At 62.7% G+C, this 13,944-nt stretch overlaps 1 protein-coding gene across 4 annotated transcripts; it reads left to right on the forward strand.

Moving 5' to 3' along the window:
- The first annotated feature begins 293 nt into the window (after positions 1-293).
- On the forward strand, positions 294-13,769 carry FNDC4 (fibronectin type III domain containing 4). 4 transcript variants are annotated; one of them, XM_065055358.1, is made up of 6 exons: positions 294-504; positions 7,160-7,275; positions 7,745-7,949; positions 9,383-9,472; positions 10,681-10,814; positions 11,371-12,246. In XM_065055358.1, the coding sequence occupies exons 1-6, from the start codon at positions 432-434 to the stop codon at positions 11,389-11,391; spliced, it is 639 nt and encodes a 212-aa protein (XP_064911430.1). In that variant the 5' UTR covers positions 294-431; the 3' UTR covers positions 11,392-12,246. The 4 variants fall into 4 exon arrangements, with proteins under 4 accessions (XP_064911430.1, XP_064911428.1, XP_064911429.1 ...); XM_065055356.1 differs by lacking the exon at positions 11,371-12,246 and adding an exon at positions 12,255-13,769 and having other exon boundaries at positions 296-504; XM_065055357.1 differs by lacking the exon at positions 11,371-12,246 and adding an exon at positions 12,258-13,769 and having other exon boundaries at positions 296-504.
- Positions 13,770-13,944: the final 175 nt, after the last annotated feature.

Consider the following 13,944-nt stretch of genomic DNA (forward strand, 5'->3'; position numbering starts at 1 on the left):
GGGGAGCCGCCGGTGATTTTGGTGGTCCGGCTGGGGGGGGCACTAGAGACTGCGGGGTCCGGCTCGGGGGAGCCGCCGGTGATTTTGGTGGTCCGGCTGGGGGCAGCACTAGAGACTGGGGGGTCCGGCTCGGGGGAGCCGCCGGTGATTTTGGTGGTCCGGCTGGGGGTGGCACTAGAGACTGGGGGGTCCGGCTCGGGGGAGCCGCCGGTGATTTTGGTGGTCCGGCTGGGAGGCGGTGCCGGAGCCTCTGCGGCGGCGCTCGGGGGGCGGGGCGGGGCGGAGCGGGCGGGGGGAGGTCCGGGCGGCCGTTCCGCCCCCCCGCGCTGCGGTCGGGGCTCGGCCCCGCTCCGTCCCGCGGCGCAGGGAGCCGGGCCGGTGCCAGGGCTGCCGCCCGGGCCGGGGCCGCAGTCCGGGCGCCCCGCGCCGGCATGGCCCGCTTCTCGGCGTTCCTCAAGCCCGTGCTGCTGCTCTTCAGCTGCGACCTCTGCCTCGTGCGAGCCAGTAAGTGCGGCCGGGCCGCCGGGACGGGCCGCGGGGCCGCGCGTCGCTCCGCTCGCTGCCGCGGGGCCCGGCGGCCGCCCCGCTCCCGGGCGCTCGCGCTGCCGCCCGCGGCGCGGCCGGGCGGGGGCGCGGGGCTGGCGCTGCCCGGGCGGGGGTCGGTGCCGGGCGCCGTCCGGGTCGTTCCGCCGCCGTGCGCCGGACCCTGCAGTGGGCTGCGGCCCCTCGGCGGACCTTCCCGCCGGCCGCCCCGTTCCGGACATGGCCTTGGCCGCGACCCCGCGGGGACCCGGCCCTGCCCGCTCCGGTCCCGGGCTGTCCCCGGCCCCAGCCGGCCGTGTCGTGTCCCCTCCCCGTGGGAGGGCGTGCGGCCCTCGGTGGAGGGCACCGGGCTCTCCCGGGGGCACCTGCCGTCTCCGCAGCGGCTCCGGCTCCCGAAGCCTCCGGCTCCAGGCGAGGCAGCGGGGACATGCGGGCTGTCCTTGTCCCCGTGCGGCGAGGCCGCCCGGACCCGTCCTTGCCCCTCGCATGAGCAGCGAGTCCCGGCAGTGAATGCCCCTGGCGGGGCTCCGTGCCGTGCCGTGCGGGGCTCCGTGCCGTGCCGCGCCGTGCAGCGGGCCGTGCCGCTCCGTGCCGCTCCGTGCCGTGCCGTGCGGCGGGCCGTGCCGCTCCGTGCCGTGCCGCGCCGCCGTCCGGGCTGCTCCTGCCAGCTGCTCCCTGGCTGACAGGGCTCCTGCCGCCCCGCTCTGGGCTGGTGTTTGCCAGGACACCGAGCTCTGTCGGCTCCCAGGTACCCGTGCCCTCTCTTCCCTTTACTAGTCTGAATGACCCTGTGTCGGTAGCAACCTTCTGCTATTTGCCCCTTGTCCAGGTCACTGATGTATTAAATCGAACTGCGATTATCAGACCAGTTCTGATACGTTCTGCCATGTTTTCCATCTCCTTGCGAAATACACGCTCCAGGGCCTGATGGATTCAGAAGGGAATGCAGTCAGGGTTGTTAAAAAGGAGCCACTTATTTTTAGATGTGCAGTCTGATGCCTACCTCTCCACCGCAGAGGTAAGTTGGGCAAACATCTGGGTGCCCTTGAGCAGCAGTCCCAAGGGCACAGGCCGAGGGGCAGCCGAGTCCCTCTCTGGAGTCCCGGCAGGACGGGGAGGATGCGGTAGAGCTGCGGCCCGTCCCCATGAGCACCACACCTGCCAGCTTCACTCCTGAGGGGCATCTCTAACCCACAAGGGACGGCTGCGTGGCAGATGCGGCGCGGTGCCTGGCTGCCTGCGGGTCGGCAATCCGCGCTGCAGCGCTGCCAGCTCCAGCACCGCCGGCTCCAGCACCCCCGGCCAGCTCTTCCCACCCCTTCAGCTGGCCTGAAAAGAGCGCACTGCTGTGCTGGCAGGACAAACAGTGCGCCAGGCCCTAAGTAAGTGATTGCTCTTTCTGCGGTCATGTCCATTTCTTAATATGGCTTTAATCAAAAGTGAAGCTGGATAACTTATAAATGATGCAGAATCATTAGCGATTAGTGCATTGGGCAGGGCTTAACTGTGGCATGCTTTTCCCAGAGAGCCCAGCAGGGTGTTGGAGCATCTTGGCTTTACAGGGATGTTTTAGTATTTGGCTTCAGGCACAGGTTTTTTTGAGCTCTTGCACTCACAAACCTTTATGGCAACAGCTCTGGCATGAAACTGCTCTGACCTCAGCTGCAGAGTGGGCTGGAGGATGTTAGGCTTAATGTGGGGATGGATCACAAAGCTCTCTGGTGTGAGCTGTCCTTTGGAGGGCTTCGCATAATGACTGTCAGTGAGGTCCCATCTTTTATATCCTTGGAATTAAATATTCCCCCGTGTTTCTAGGGTGAACTCGTCTAGTTCTGACTTCTGAAACTTCTTGTCCTGTCTCTTCCCGCTGGATGTGCAGATCCCTTGTGCTCGGAAATGTCTTTTCTGCAGTTTGCTGCACTGCAAGCCGAACGATGACGAGCTGAGCACCTTCAGGTCCCGCTGTCACACAGGGTGGGGTCCGCTTGCCTGGCGCCTGCGCGGAGCGTGCGTGCGACGTACAAGGTCTGAAGCAGTGACCGGCTGTGTGTGGCTCTGCTATGCCCCCGCGACCTCTCGCCCTCCCCTCGCTCCATGAGGGACATCTGGGGCTTGGTGCTGGTTGCTGTAGCAGATCCTGCTGTCTGAGTGTCTGCGCAGTTTGATGCCAGGGTTTTATCCCCCAGGGCATTCCTGCACGGGGCCTGTGCCAGCTCTGGCCAAGTACAGTCCGGGCAGTTCTGTCGGGTGTGCACCCAGCAGCAGAGCCCTTGTTCTCAAATCACACGTGACTCGGCGCCAGGACCGTGTCTCAGCATCCCCATCCTGGAAACCCGGGCTGGGCCAGGCTGGGCTCCTGCAGAGGCCCAGAAGGTTCTCGTGCAGGGCAGGGAGCCTGCTGCAGGCTCCGTCCACAGACTTGTGTGTTGCAGAGACGTCAGACCTCACGTACACTTAAAGGTTGGAAGGTCCAGCTGCCCCCTTTGGGCATGTTCAGACCTCATTCTGTTAGATGTAAAAAGCTACCTAATTTATGACTGTAGATGCATCCCGTGAAGCACCAAGTCCTGTTGTTGTCCTGACGCTGGCTGGCAGGGTCTGGTCACATCCACAGCATCAAGCTTGTGAGTTCTGAAGAAAGGAGCACAGCAGTGCTGCCTCCCAGGAGCGGTTCATGGCTCAGGCTGGGCCTTTGGCACATACCGCTTGCTCAGACCAGAGCAGTTCCCAGGCCCTGTCTCCACCACTGGATTCCCGGGCTGTTCCTGACCTTCTTACATTTGCTAGCGCAGCGGTGGCCTTGGAAAGCTGTTCTTACGCCTGATGGGCAGCAGAAACATCGCAGTCCCCCCACACTTTGAAATGCTTCTGCCTGGTTATTGGCAACGGACAGGGCGCTGCCTGCAGCTCTGCCGCGAGTGCTGCACCGAGCCTGCGGAGCACCAGGCACGCCGCGGGGACTCGGCCCCCGCACGCGCAAACGCGCCGCTGCGCGGCCGGCTCTGGGCGGCTTTGTTCGGCCTCCTTTGCGCTGGCTCGTGGGAGCCCAGGGTCTGCAGGCAGGGACTTGGCTCAGACTCCCCCTCACGAGTCAGTGGTGAACCAAGTTCCCACAGGCAGAGCTCTAAGGAGACACACTCTTCATGGCACAGAGGATGTTTGAGTGTATCTTTGAATCCTTCCTGGTATTCCAGCCTCCTGTTCTGAAAGAGAAGGCGCAGCATCCTGCTGTGTCCTCGCTCCTGCTGTCTTCAGTGACTGTCTCTTGGTGAGACAGGCTGGGATGCGCTCAGCCCCGTGGTCTCTCTGAGGACGTGTTTCCTGGGCTCTGTGGGTGACCCTCCTATCTGTCTCAATTGCCTGTGGCAGAACACAGGAAGAAAGAGCTTTTTCAAGTACATGGCGGATAAAACTAATGCCAGAGGCAATGTAGGCCCACTGATGAACAAGGGGGCTGCCCTGGTGACAGAAGATACAGAGAAGGCAGAGTTACTGAATGCTTCTCTGTCTCTGTCCGCTCTGCCGGGGGCTGTCCTGAGGATCCCGCACCGCTGAGGCCCAGAGGAGGGCAGGACAGTGGAGGAGTTTGCCTGGGTTGATGAGGACTGGGTTAGGGAGCAGTCAGGCAATCTGGACACCATAAATCCACGGGTCCGGATGGGATGCACACACGGGTGCTGAGGGAGCCGGCTGAAGTCACTGCTGGACCGCTCTCCATCATCTTTGCCAAGTCTTGGGAAACGGGGGAGGTGCCCGAGGACTGGAGGAAAGCAAATGTCACTCCAGTCTTCAAAAAGGGCAAGAAGGAGGACCCAGGTAACTATAGACCGGTCAGCCTCACCTCTGTCCCTGGGAAACTGATGGAATGACTTCTCCTTGGTGCCATCTCAAGGCATATCAGGGATAAGAGGGTCATTGGGGGCAGTCAACATGACTTTACCAAGGGGAAGTCGTGCTTGACCAACCTCATTGACTTTTATGAGGACACAACAAGATGGATGGATGATGGCAGAGCGGTGGACGTGATCTCCCTTGACTTGAGTAAGGCATTTGACACAGTCTCCACAGCATCCTCACACTGAACTGAGGGAGTGGGTCTGGATGAGTGGGTAGTGAGGTGACTGCGAACTGGCTGAAGGGAAGAAGCCAGAGAGTCGTGGTCAATGGGGCAGAGTCCAGTTGAGGCCAGTATCCAGTGCAGTGCCTCAGGGGCAGTGCTGGGGCCGGTGTTATTCAATATATTCATCAACGATTTGGGTGAGGAAAGAGAGTGCACTATTGGCCAGTTTGCTGGTGACACCAAGCTGGGAGCAGTGGTGACACTGGAAGCTGTGCTGCCATCAGAGACCTGGACAGGCTGAGAGCTGGGCGGGGAACAATTTAATTTAATAGAACAAGGGCAAGTGTAGAGTCTTGAATCTGGGCAGGAACAACCCCAGGTTCCAGTGTAAGTTGGGGAATGACCTATTAGAGAGCAGCGTAGGGGAAAGGGACCTGGGGGTGCTGGGGACAGCAGGGTGACCATGAGCCAGCACTGGGCCCTTGTGGCCAGGAAGCCAATGGTACCTGGGGTGGGTTAGAAGGGGGTGGTCAGTAGGTCAGAGAGGTTCTCCTGCCCCTCTGCTCTGCCCTGGGGAGACCACACCTGGAATATTGTGTCCAGCTGTGGCCCCTCAGTTCCAGCAGGACAGGGAACTGCTGGAGAGAGTCCAGCGCAGCCACCAAGATGCTGGAGGGAGTGGAGCATCTCCCGTGTGAGGAAAGGCTGAGGGAGCTGGGGCTCTGGAGCTGGACAAGAGGAGACTGAGGGGGGACTCATTCCTGGGGATCAAGATGGAAAGGGGGAGTGTCAGGAGCATGGAGCCAGGCTCTTCTGGTGACAACCAGGGACAGGACAAGGGGCAATGGGTGCAAACTGGAACACAGGAGGTTCCACTGCAAGAGGAGAAGCAACTTGTTGGGGGTGAGGGTGGCAGAGCCTGGCCCAGGCTGCCCAGGGGGTTGTGGAGTCTCCTTCTGTGCAGACATTCCAACCCGCCTGGACACCTTCCTGTGTAACCTCATCTGGGTGTTCCTGCTCCATGGGGGGATTGCACTGGGTGAGCTTTCCAGGGCCCTTCAACCCCTGACACTCTGGGGTTTGAACTTGTTTGAACTTGTGCTACACAAGCAGCTTGTAGGACACTGTCTTGTTGACAGGGAGAGAGGACACATGCACAGCAGCCTCAGTGTCTTCTTGCGCTCCAGTGTCTGATTTCCAGACCAAAGTTGGCTGTTTGTGCAGGTCCGTGTACCTGTGCAGGGCCCTGCGCTGCTCGTGGTGCCGTGGAGCCTGGGGACGGTGCAGCCGCGGGTGAGTCGGGCGCAGCGTGCGCGCTGCGAGGCTGGGCCGCCAGCTCTGCCGTCTGCCGCGGGCTTTCCTCGCCGCCCCGAGCGGGGAGCGGTGCCAGGCGGATGAGATGGCCAGATTGAGTTGCATAGTGTGTTTATTCCAAGCTGCCCCATTTTTCTGTCACAGTTGGTATATAAATACTGTGTCTGGGCTGCTTCCTACACAGCTCTGGGTGGTGTGCCAAGCATTCGTGATGTGCACATCCGCAGGGCAGCCCCAGAGCTTAGAGGAGCCTGATGTTGCCACCACAGCCTTGGTTTAAGAAGTGCATCAGTGTAGGATCTGTTTGGGTTTTCTGGATCCTGCAGAGACGTGGGACTTCCCTGCGCAGAACGCGCTGTGCCCGGGCCGAGCCGGCGAGAGGCGGTTCCCGGCAGCGCCGCTGCTCGTGCTGTGCTGGTGAAGGACGCTTCCCAAGGGATGACAGTCGGGGCTGTAGGGGGGTCCCTCAGGCCTGCCAGCAGCTGCCCTCGTGCAGAGCTGTTGGGAACAGTGCTCTCTCTGACAGCAGGGTCTCTGCAGGACTCCGGGACAGGCTGCAGGGACTCCTCTTTTCGGGTGATTTTGTGCTGCAGGGACTGATTAAATTGCCACGATAGTCTCTTAAACTCTCATTCTTTTTTGCTCAGGACAGGCATCCGTGCATTTCCCTTTTTGTTTGCAAGGCGGAAGGAGCCTACGGGGGGCCCTTCGTGTCTTTAGCCGGGTCTGGCAGCCTGGGCACGGGGTCAGCATCGCTAATCCCTTTTACGTGAACACGTATCGCAAGCAACAGCTGCGTCTGCCGCTGCACGCCCTGTGGAGCAGAGCCAGCCGGGCGCCTCACGAGCTCGTCATCGTCCCCGCTCAGGACGCTGCGGCGGGAGAGTGTGCGTGAGCACGTCCACCAGCACCGTGCGGGGCTCCTGGCCCACGAGCCGAGGCTGCTGGTGCCGCGGGGGAGCTGCACGGGCATGGAGCAGCCCTGGCCCGCACCCCGCGGTGGCGGCTGCCACAGCCCCGGGAGCGCCGTGCCCGGCTTGTGCCGCTGGCTCTGCCGTGTGCCACCTGCTCCTGGGGACACGTTCCCCAGAGGAGCTGCTCCCCGCAGCCCTGACCGCTGTGCCGCTGTGGGCGGGTGCTGGAGAGGTCCCGTGGTGGTGTGCAGGGGCCAGTGCCTGTTCTGAGACGTCTTCTTTTGCCTCTTTCTTGTGCCTTGCCTCGGTCCCTCCCGGGCTCACCCAGACAGGCCACCGTCCCCTGTCAACGTGACCGTGACGCAGCTGAAGGCGAACTCTGCCACCGTCTCCTGGGACGTCCCAGAAGGAGACGTGGTCATCGGCTATGCCATCTTACAGCAGGTACCAGGATCTGTCCCCAGGGGGCTGGGGACCCATCACTGCTTGCCAGCATGCTCCTGTGCCAGCCCTTTGCCGCAGTCTGGAGCTCCCATGGCAGCTGCTTGGGGACACCTCCGCTGTTCAGCAGCCTGTGCCAGGGCGCCCTGGCTGAGCCATCCATCTGGTGGGTTGTGCTGGGGTCCCTCCAGTGGCTTCCCTGCGATTTCTCTGGGTAAGGATGGTGCTTCAGCCATGACAGGACCCCTCTTTGCTTGCCTTGCTCCACCTGCACAGCCCCAGGCGATGGTGGGTTCTCCAGGGAGCGGTGGCGCTCAGGCCCGCAGGGGTGCTGCGCACAGAGCGCTGGCGCAGCCCGGGGTGGATGGTTGCCCGGGAAGGGAGGAGCGAGGGCAGAGCGCCCAGGCAGCGCCGCAGACGGGGTCTGTGCCCGGCGGGAGCAGCTCCCGGTGACGGCTCCTCGCTCCGGCAGCGGCAGGACGGACAGATGCAGCGCTTCATCCGGGAGGTGAACACCACCAACCGCGCCTGCGTGCTGTGGGACTTGGCGGAGGATGCTGACTACATCATCCAGGTGCAGAGCATCGGCCTGTACGGGGAGAGCCAGGCCAGTAAGCGTGTCCACTTCCGAACCCTGAAGGAGACCGACCGCCTCCCTTCCAACAGCTCCAACCAAGGTGAGGCGGCTCCGCGGGCTCGCCGGTGCTGCTGGGGGGCCGCAGCCGCGGCGTCCGCGGCACAGAGGGGTCCAGCAGCCAGCCAGGAAGGCGCTGCCTTGAGCAACAGATGCTTGGGACACACAGGGGCGTAACGGGGAGCAGGGTGGTACAGGCTGCTGTTGTGCCCACTGTGGCCACAAGAATGTCCCCAAGCCCTGGTTTACGGCCCTCCTGTCACAGGCCTTGGCACCCTGTTTGGCTAAGCAGGCTGTGGCAGGACAGCTGCGTTGGGCTGCTCAGCTGCTGCCCGTGGGAAGCACATACTGAGCCGGCTCTTGGATCTCCCAGCCTGCAGACTGCCAAGGGACAAATGGCAGAGGCCTGTAGTCTCCTTTCCTGCTCATGTCCGTGTTGTGCCTTCTGGCCTTGGGGTTTGCCTGCATGCTGGTCCATGAGAGATGACCCAGGAATCCAGGAGAGGCGGTTCCCCAGAGGTGCACTGGACACGGGGGTGCACTGGACACGGGGGTGCACTGGACACGGGGGTGCACTGGACACAGAGGTGCACTGCACACAGAGGTGCACTGCACACAGAGGTGCACTGGACACGGGTGCACTGGACACGGGTGCACTGGACACGGAGGTGCACTGGACACGGGGGTGCACTGGACACGGGGGTGCACTGGACACAGAGGTGCACTGCACTCGGGTGCACTGGACACAGAGGTGCACTGGACACAGAGGTGCACTGGACACAGAGGTGCACTGGACACGGGGGTGCACTGGACACAGGGGTGCACTGGACACAGAGGTGCACTGGACACAGAGGTGCACTGGACACGGGGGTGCACTGGACACAGAGGTGCACTGGACACGGGGGTGCACTGGACACAGAGGTGCACTGCACACGGGTGCACTGGACACGGGGGTGCACTGGACACGGGGGTGCACTGGACACGGGGGTGCACTGCACACAGAGGTGCACTGCACACAGAGGTGCACTGCACACAGAGGTGCACTGCACACGGGAGTCTGTCTCCAGCACTGGCCAGAAGAGGGGGACTCGAGAAGAGTCTAACAGGGCAAGCACACAGGTTACTTTCCCTAGAGCTTTTGTGTTCAGCTCAGGGCCTTCCTAACCTGCCCTGGTCCCTACATAGGGAATAACCTCTGTGATTACTCCTGTGCATTGTGCAGTCTCTACTTGAACTGAAACGAGCTGTTAGGATCCCTCACTGCCTGTGGTAGCTAGGATGGTTTATCTGACACAGAAAAGCCACAGCTTGAGTGTGCTCCCTGTGCCAAGGTGTCATCCCACACCCAGCCCTGTCTGGGCAGGGGCGCCTCTCTCTTCTGGAGCCCCTTCTCAGATCCTTGTGTTGCTGGTCCTGACCTGGGTTCTGGTGGGAGGGTGTCTGCTGCCAGCCCTGCCCGGGTTCTCTTCCCTGCAGGCGACATCACCATGGAAGGGCTGGACAAAGACAGGCAGCTGCAGACAGGCGAGATCATCATCATCGTGGCCGTGCTGCTCATGTGGGCAGGTGAGTGCCCCGGCAATGTCCCAGCAGGCTGGGCAGAGGTGCGGTCCAGGGTCCATGAGGAGGATGGGGCTCGGGAGAGTGCAGAGGCCGTTGGTGTGGGTCTGGCATCCTTTCCATAAGTGCGTTGAGTCTCTGTAGGAGCTTGAGCCAGTGGACTAGAAGGAGCAGCCCCAGCCCGTGTCAGCAGTGGTGGCCTGGAGTGGTGGGTGGCTGTGCTGGGAGAGACAGTGTGGCACTCGGGCAATACAGAACTGCAGGTGGGAGCGTCCCAGCTGGCATTAACTGTTGTAACTTGGGCCTTCGCTGGCTCGTCTGACACCGGACAGCGTTGCTGCAGTGGCTGGCAGCAGCTGCGCCTCAGTCCGCTGAAGCTGTAGGGTGGGTAGTTTGTTCGTGCAGCTCCTGGTCAGAGCACGGCTCCGGCAAACAGCGGGAGCCAGGGAGCGCCGGGGAGAACGGTCGGCTCCTGCCTGGCCACGTGCGGCTGCTGTGAATGGGAGTCATTTGTCCCCCATTCCCTTGCCAGTAAATGTGGATTTTTTAGTGGCATCTTGCAGGAATCTCCTTGTCCTGGCCTTGAACACTTTTCTAGTGCACTGGAAGAAAAGACAAGATATCTGCTGCTGGGTTGCAGCTCGTGCAGGTTGTTGTGCCAGCAGGGAGCCGTCAGGTCCAGACTGCGCGGGCTGTGATGAGGCGCTGTGGTTTGAATGGGTCCAGCACATCTAATGATTACAGTTCAAACACGGGTCCGGAGTCCTGCATCCAGGGTCCCACGCTGCAGGACATGTCCCGAGTGAGATGGGTGCTGTAAGACCGTGACCGTGCACTCAGTTTGCGAGACAGGACAAAGCCAAGGGCTGGCTCTGTGGGTTCGCAAGTGCTGTACCAGTGAGCCGGTGCTTTGCTGGAGGCGCTCAAAGCCGAGCGGCTGCTCGCTGACCTCAAGGACTGTCCCTCTGGGTGCCTCGACATCTGCCTTTGGGCTCAGAACCCCGAGCCGTGGGCACTGAGCACATGCCCTGGTGGCTTCAGCCACGTCTGTGTCTTGTCTGCCCAAGGAGACCGACCTGGCCACGTGCAGAGGTGCCGGGTGGTCCAGGCTGACACCGGGAGGGTGTGGGGCAGCAGCCCCCGGCCTGGCCGCTCTGCGGGGTGAGGGAGGCGCAGGGGCGTGGGGGAGGCCTTCACCCCCTCTCTCTCCGCAGCGGTGATCGCCCTCTTCTGCAGACAGTACGACATCATCAAGGACAATGACTCCAACAACAACAAGGAAAAGACCAAGCCGTCCTCGGAGCACAGCACGCCGGAGCGGCCGAGCGGGGGGCTGCTGCGCAGCAAGGTGCGCGGGGGGGCGCGCTGTCTGCCGCGCTCGCTGCCTGGGCAGGGTCTGGGTCTCGGAGAGAGAAACACGTCAGCGCAGGCTCTCACCACAAAACCTGGGGGTTAGGGTGCAGCGAGCCCTGCTCTCTCTGGGGCAGTGTGTGTGCCCCGTGGGTGCCTGCAGGAGGAGCACTGGAAGAGCTGGCAGGATGTGTCCACTGGGACGGCTCCCGCATGCAGGGTGGTACCCGTCCTTGCTTTGCTGTGCCTCTCCAAGGCCACACCTCTCTGCTTCCCCATTGCTCCTTGCCCGAAAGATCCCTCCTCTTGGACCCCTGCTCCAAACCGCCCCTGCTCGTGCAGGGCTGCCAGCCAGGTGCAAAGGCCTGCTTCTGCTGCTTGCAGAGTTCACCTGTACAGGGCTGAGGCACCTCGGTTTGTCTTTTTGCACTCACCGTACTCTTGGCATCCTTGAAGGTGACAGACTGCAAGTATATTCTTTCAGTCCTTAATTATAAAGCTGGGAACGAGGTGTAAGAAAGAAAAGGCTCATTTGCTCCCGCTCCTGGCTTCAGGGCCAAGCTGCTGTGAAGTAGCGGACAATGGTGCAGCTCTCGATCCTGTTACGAGCGTGTTCGTGGGGACACTCGCCTCCTGTCCTGCTGAGCTACAAAATGAACGTGCAGCAGCCAGCCCCCCCCTTCACAGCACCTCCTGAATTCACGGATCTGCCGTGCTCTTCAGCGAGCGCGTTCCTTTTACTGTAAAGGAAGGTACCTGCTGGTGCTTGCAACAGCTTTTTGAGAAAATGCGCCTGGCCACGTGCAGCCTTTAGTTCCCTTGGCACGCACCAGAGCTGCCGCGAGGGACGCGGCGTGGATGTGGCACTCGGCAGCCTCATCTGCCCCTCCACACAGGTCATGCCCTGCTTTGTAGATTCTCTGCCCCATGGCAGACATCCTCCTACCCCTTGCTTCCCTTTCTGCTCTCCCCCTGCGCCTGCCTCCTGTCCACGGGCATCAGGCATAGCGTGGCTACCACTGGGGACCAGGCAGAAGCCGCCAGGCATGTGCAAGGCCTGAAGGCTGAAGAGTGTGGGGCAGGTTCACCCAGGAGTCCTGGGGCACAGCAGTGGGCAGAGGCTTCCTGGGGAGGCAAGCGTGTGGCTGAAGGGACTCACCTGGCAGGGGGTGACGCAGCTGGGCCACCCGAACCTTCGTGCGGGAGGGCGGGTGGTGCAGAAGGCTGTGGCCTCGGGGCTGGCTCCCCTGGTCTCCCGAGGGAGGTGCTGAAGCCAGGTGGCTGCTGCAGCTCGTGGCACCTCAGCTGGGGGCAGAGGGCTCAGCTGCGGCCCTTCTGCAGGGAGCTCTGCTGGTCTGGGCACCTCCCTGGGAGGCTGGGGCTCTGCAGCCCAGGGGCTTAGCAAAGCAGGGCTTTAAAGCAGGTTTTTCTCTCTTAGAAGAAGTCTCCCTCAGTCAACATAATCGAGGTGTAAGCGCAGCACCAGCTCCGTGTCTGGGGTCCTGGGCAGCCTGCTGGAGCCAAAGCAGGCCTTGGAAGAAGAGGCAGCACCAGGCGCCCAGCCTGGAACTCTGCATGCGAAGATCCGCGTATCAGAACTTACCGCTTTCCCGAGGGCGCCTGTCCGGGGACGCGCATGGAGCCGGCTCCCAGCCATGCATGCAGCGTGCGGCCCTGCCCGTCCCGCGCGCCTGGCCCCGCTCCCGCTGCTGTGGAGCACGGAGCTGAGAAGGGCCGGGGGGCCACGCCGCCAGCCCGGGGGGCAAGTCGAGGAGAGCAGAGGGGCCGGGGCTTGAGGGGAGGCAGCGCCGGCTCAGCCCAGCCTCGGGTGCAGCCCGCGGACGCGGTTCCCCAGCCCAGAGCAGAGCTTGCCCTCGGCTGCTGTGTCTGGGCCCGGAGGGCAGGAGCTGCTCTGCGTTTGGCCCCGAGACCAAGGGGATGGGGCAGTGCAGGCGTTTGCCCCAGTGCCGCCAGGGAGGTTGTGGCTGGGGGGCAGAGGGTTTGTCTCTGGGGCTGTAGAGTGGATCTCTGCTGAACGGGGCTGCGCTGTGCCCCATCATTGCCGTGTAGGGGGTCCAGGGCCTCTCCCTGCTGCAGGGGACAAAGACATGTTGAGCGCGAGGAGCTCGTGCGGCCGCGGTGCCTGGACGAGCCGCAGAGCGTGCAGCCGGGGCAGGAGCCGTGCGGAGCTGCAGGAGCAGGCACCGCTGCTGGCCCCTGGCAGGGTCAGTTCTGTCGCGTTCCGGCTGTTTGTGGGGAGCGGCCAGGCGCCCTGTGTGCAGCACGGTGGCCATGCTGCCTGCGGTGATGTGCTGAGGCCCAGGAGGGCGTGCGCTGCAGGGCTCATCACTGCTCTGGACAGCCCTGCTGTGACAGCGTCACGTGCTGCTCCTGGCTCCTGTCTTGCGGGGGTATGGTTGCTGCTGCTGTTTCTGGGGCTGGTCCCGTGGCCTGCACGAGGCTGGCTGCTGGAACACAGGCCTGTTGGAAAGGGCTGGCCCTGCGTGCCCAGAGCTGCTGTTGCTCGTGCGAGGCTGTGAGCCATGGGCCACGCTGGGGCGGGTGCAGCGCTGCCCGGGCCGGCGGGCAGAAGTGTCTCACTGGTATCTGCGCTGCCCTGTGTCCCGGGCTGGGGCACGTGTCCTCTTGCCAGCAGCGGGAGAGAACAGGGACATGAGGGGAGGGTCTCTGCTGCAGAGATGGCAGCTGCTGCTCTCCCTCCGTGCTCTGCTCTGCGGGCTCTCACTGAGCCGGGGTGCTGGCTCTGCAGCCCTGGACTCCAGCATCACAGGATCCAGTGTCTTCCAGAAATAAACCTCCCCGTAAAGCACTGTCAGGACTCTTCCTCCCAGGCGCTGCTCAGCTCCTGCTGCAGGACAAGGTGGGGAAGGGGCAGCATAAGCAACGCCCCGTGGTGGGGTCTTCTCAATAAAAGCATCCTGGCTCAAAGGCAGCATTGTCCCTGCGGTGTTGTGCGTCTGTGTGTTTGTGTACCAGAAGGAGACCTGTTCTTGCGTGCTGTGCAGGAGCTACAGGTCCTCAAGGTCTCCTGCACACCGCTGGCCCCAAGGGAGTGCCAGTGCTACATGCTGGGCCCTGTCCTGCTGCTGGACACGCCGTGCAGGGAG

The sequence above is a fragment of the Columba livia genome, chromosome 3 (assembly GCF_036013475.1).
Source record: "Columba livia isolate bColLiv1 breed racing homer chromosome 3, bColLiv1.pat.W.v2, whole genome shotgun sequence".
NCBI classification, from domain to species: Eukaryota; Metazoa; Chordata; class Aves; order Columbiformes; family Columbidae; genus Columba; species Columba livia.

Coding starts and splice junctions, on each gene's coding strand:
- FNDC4 (XM_065055356.1), top strand. CDS start 432: ATGGCCCGCTTCTCGGCGTTCCTCAAGCCCGTGCTGCTGCTCTTCAGC. Junction 9,473..10,680: donor CGTGCTGCTCATGTGGGCAG/GTGAGTGCCCCG, acceptor CTCTCTCCGCAG/CGGTGATCGCCCTCTTCTGC. Junction 10,815..12,254: donor GGGGGCTGCTGCGCAGCAAG/GTGCGCGGGGGG, acceptor TTTCTCTCTTAG/AAGAAGTCTCCCTCAGTCAA.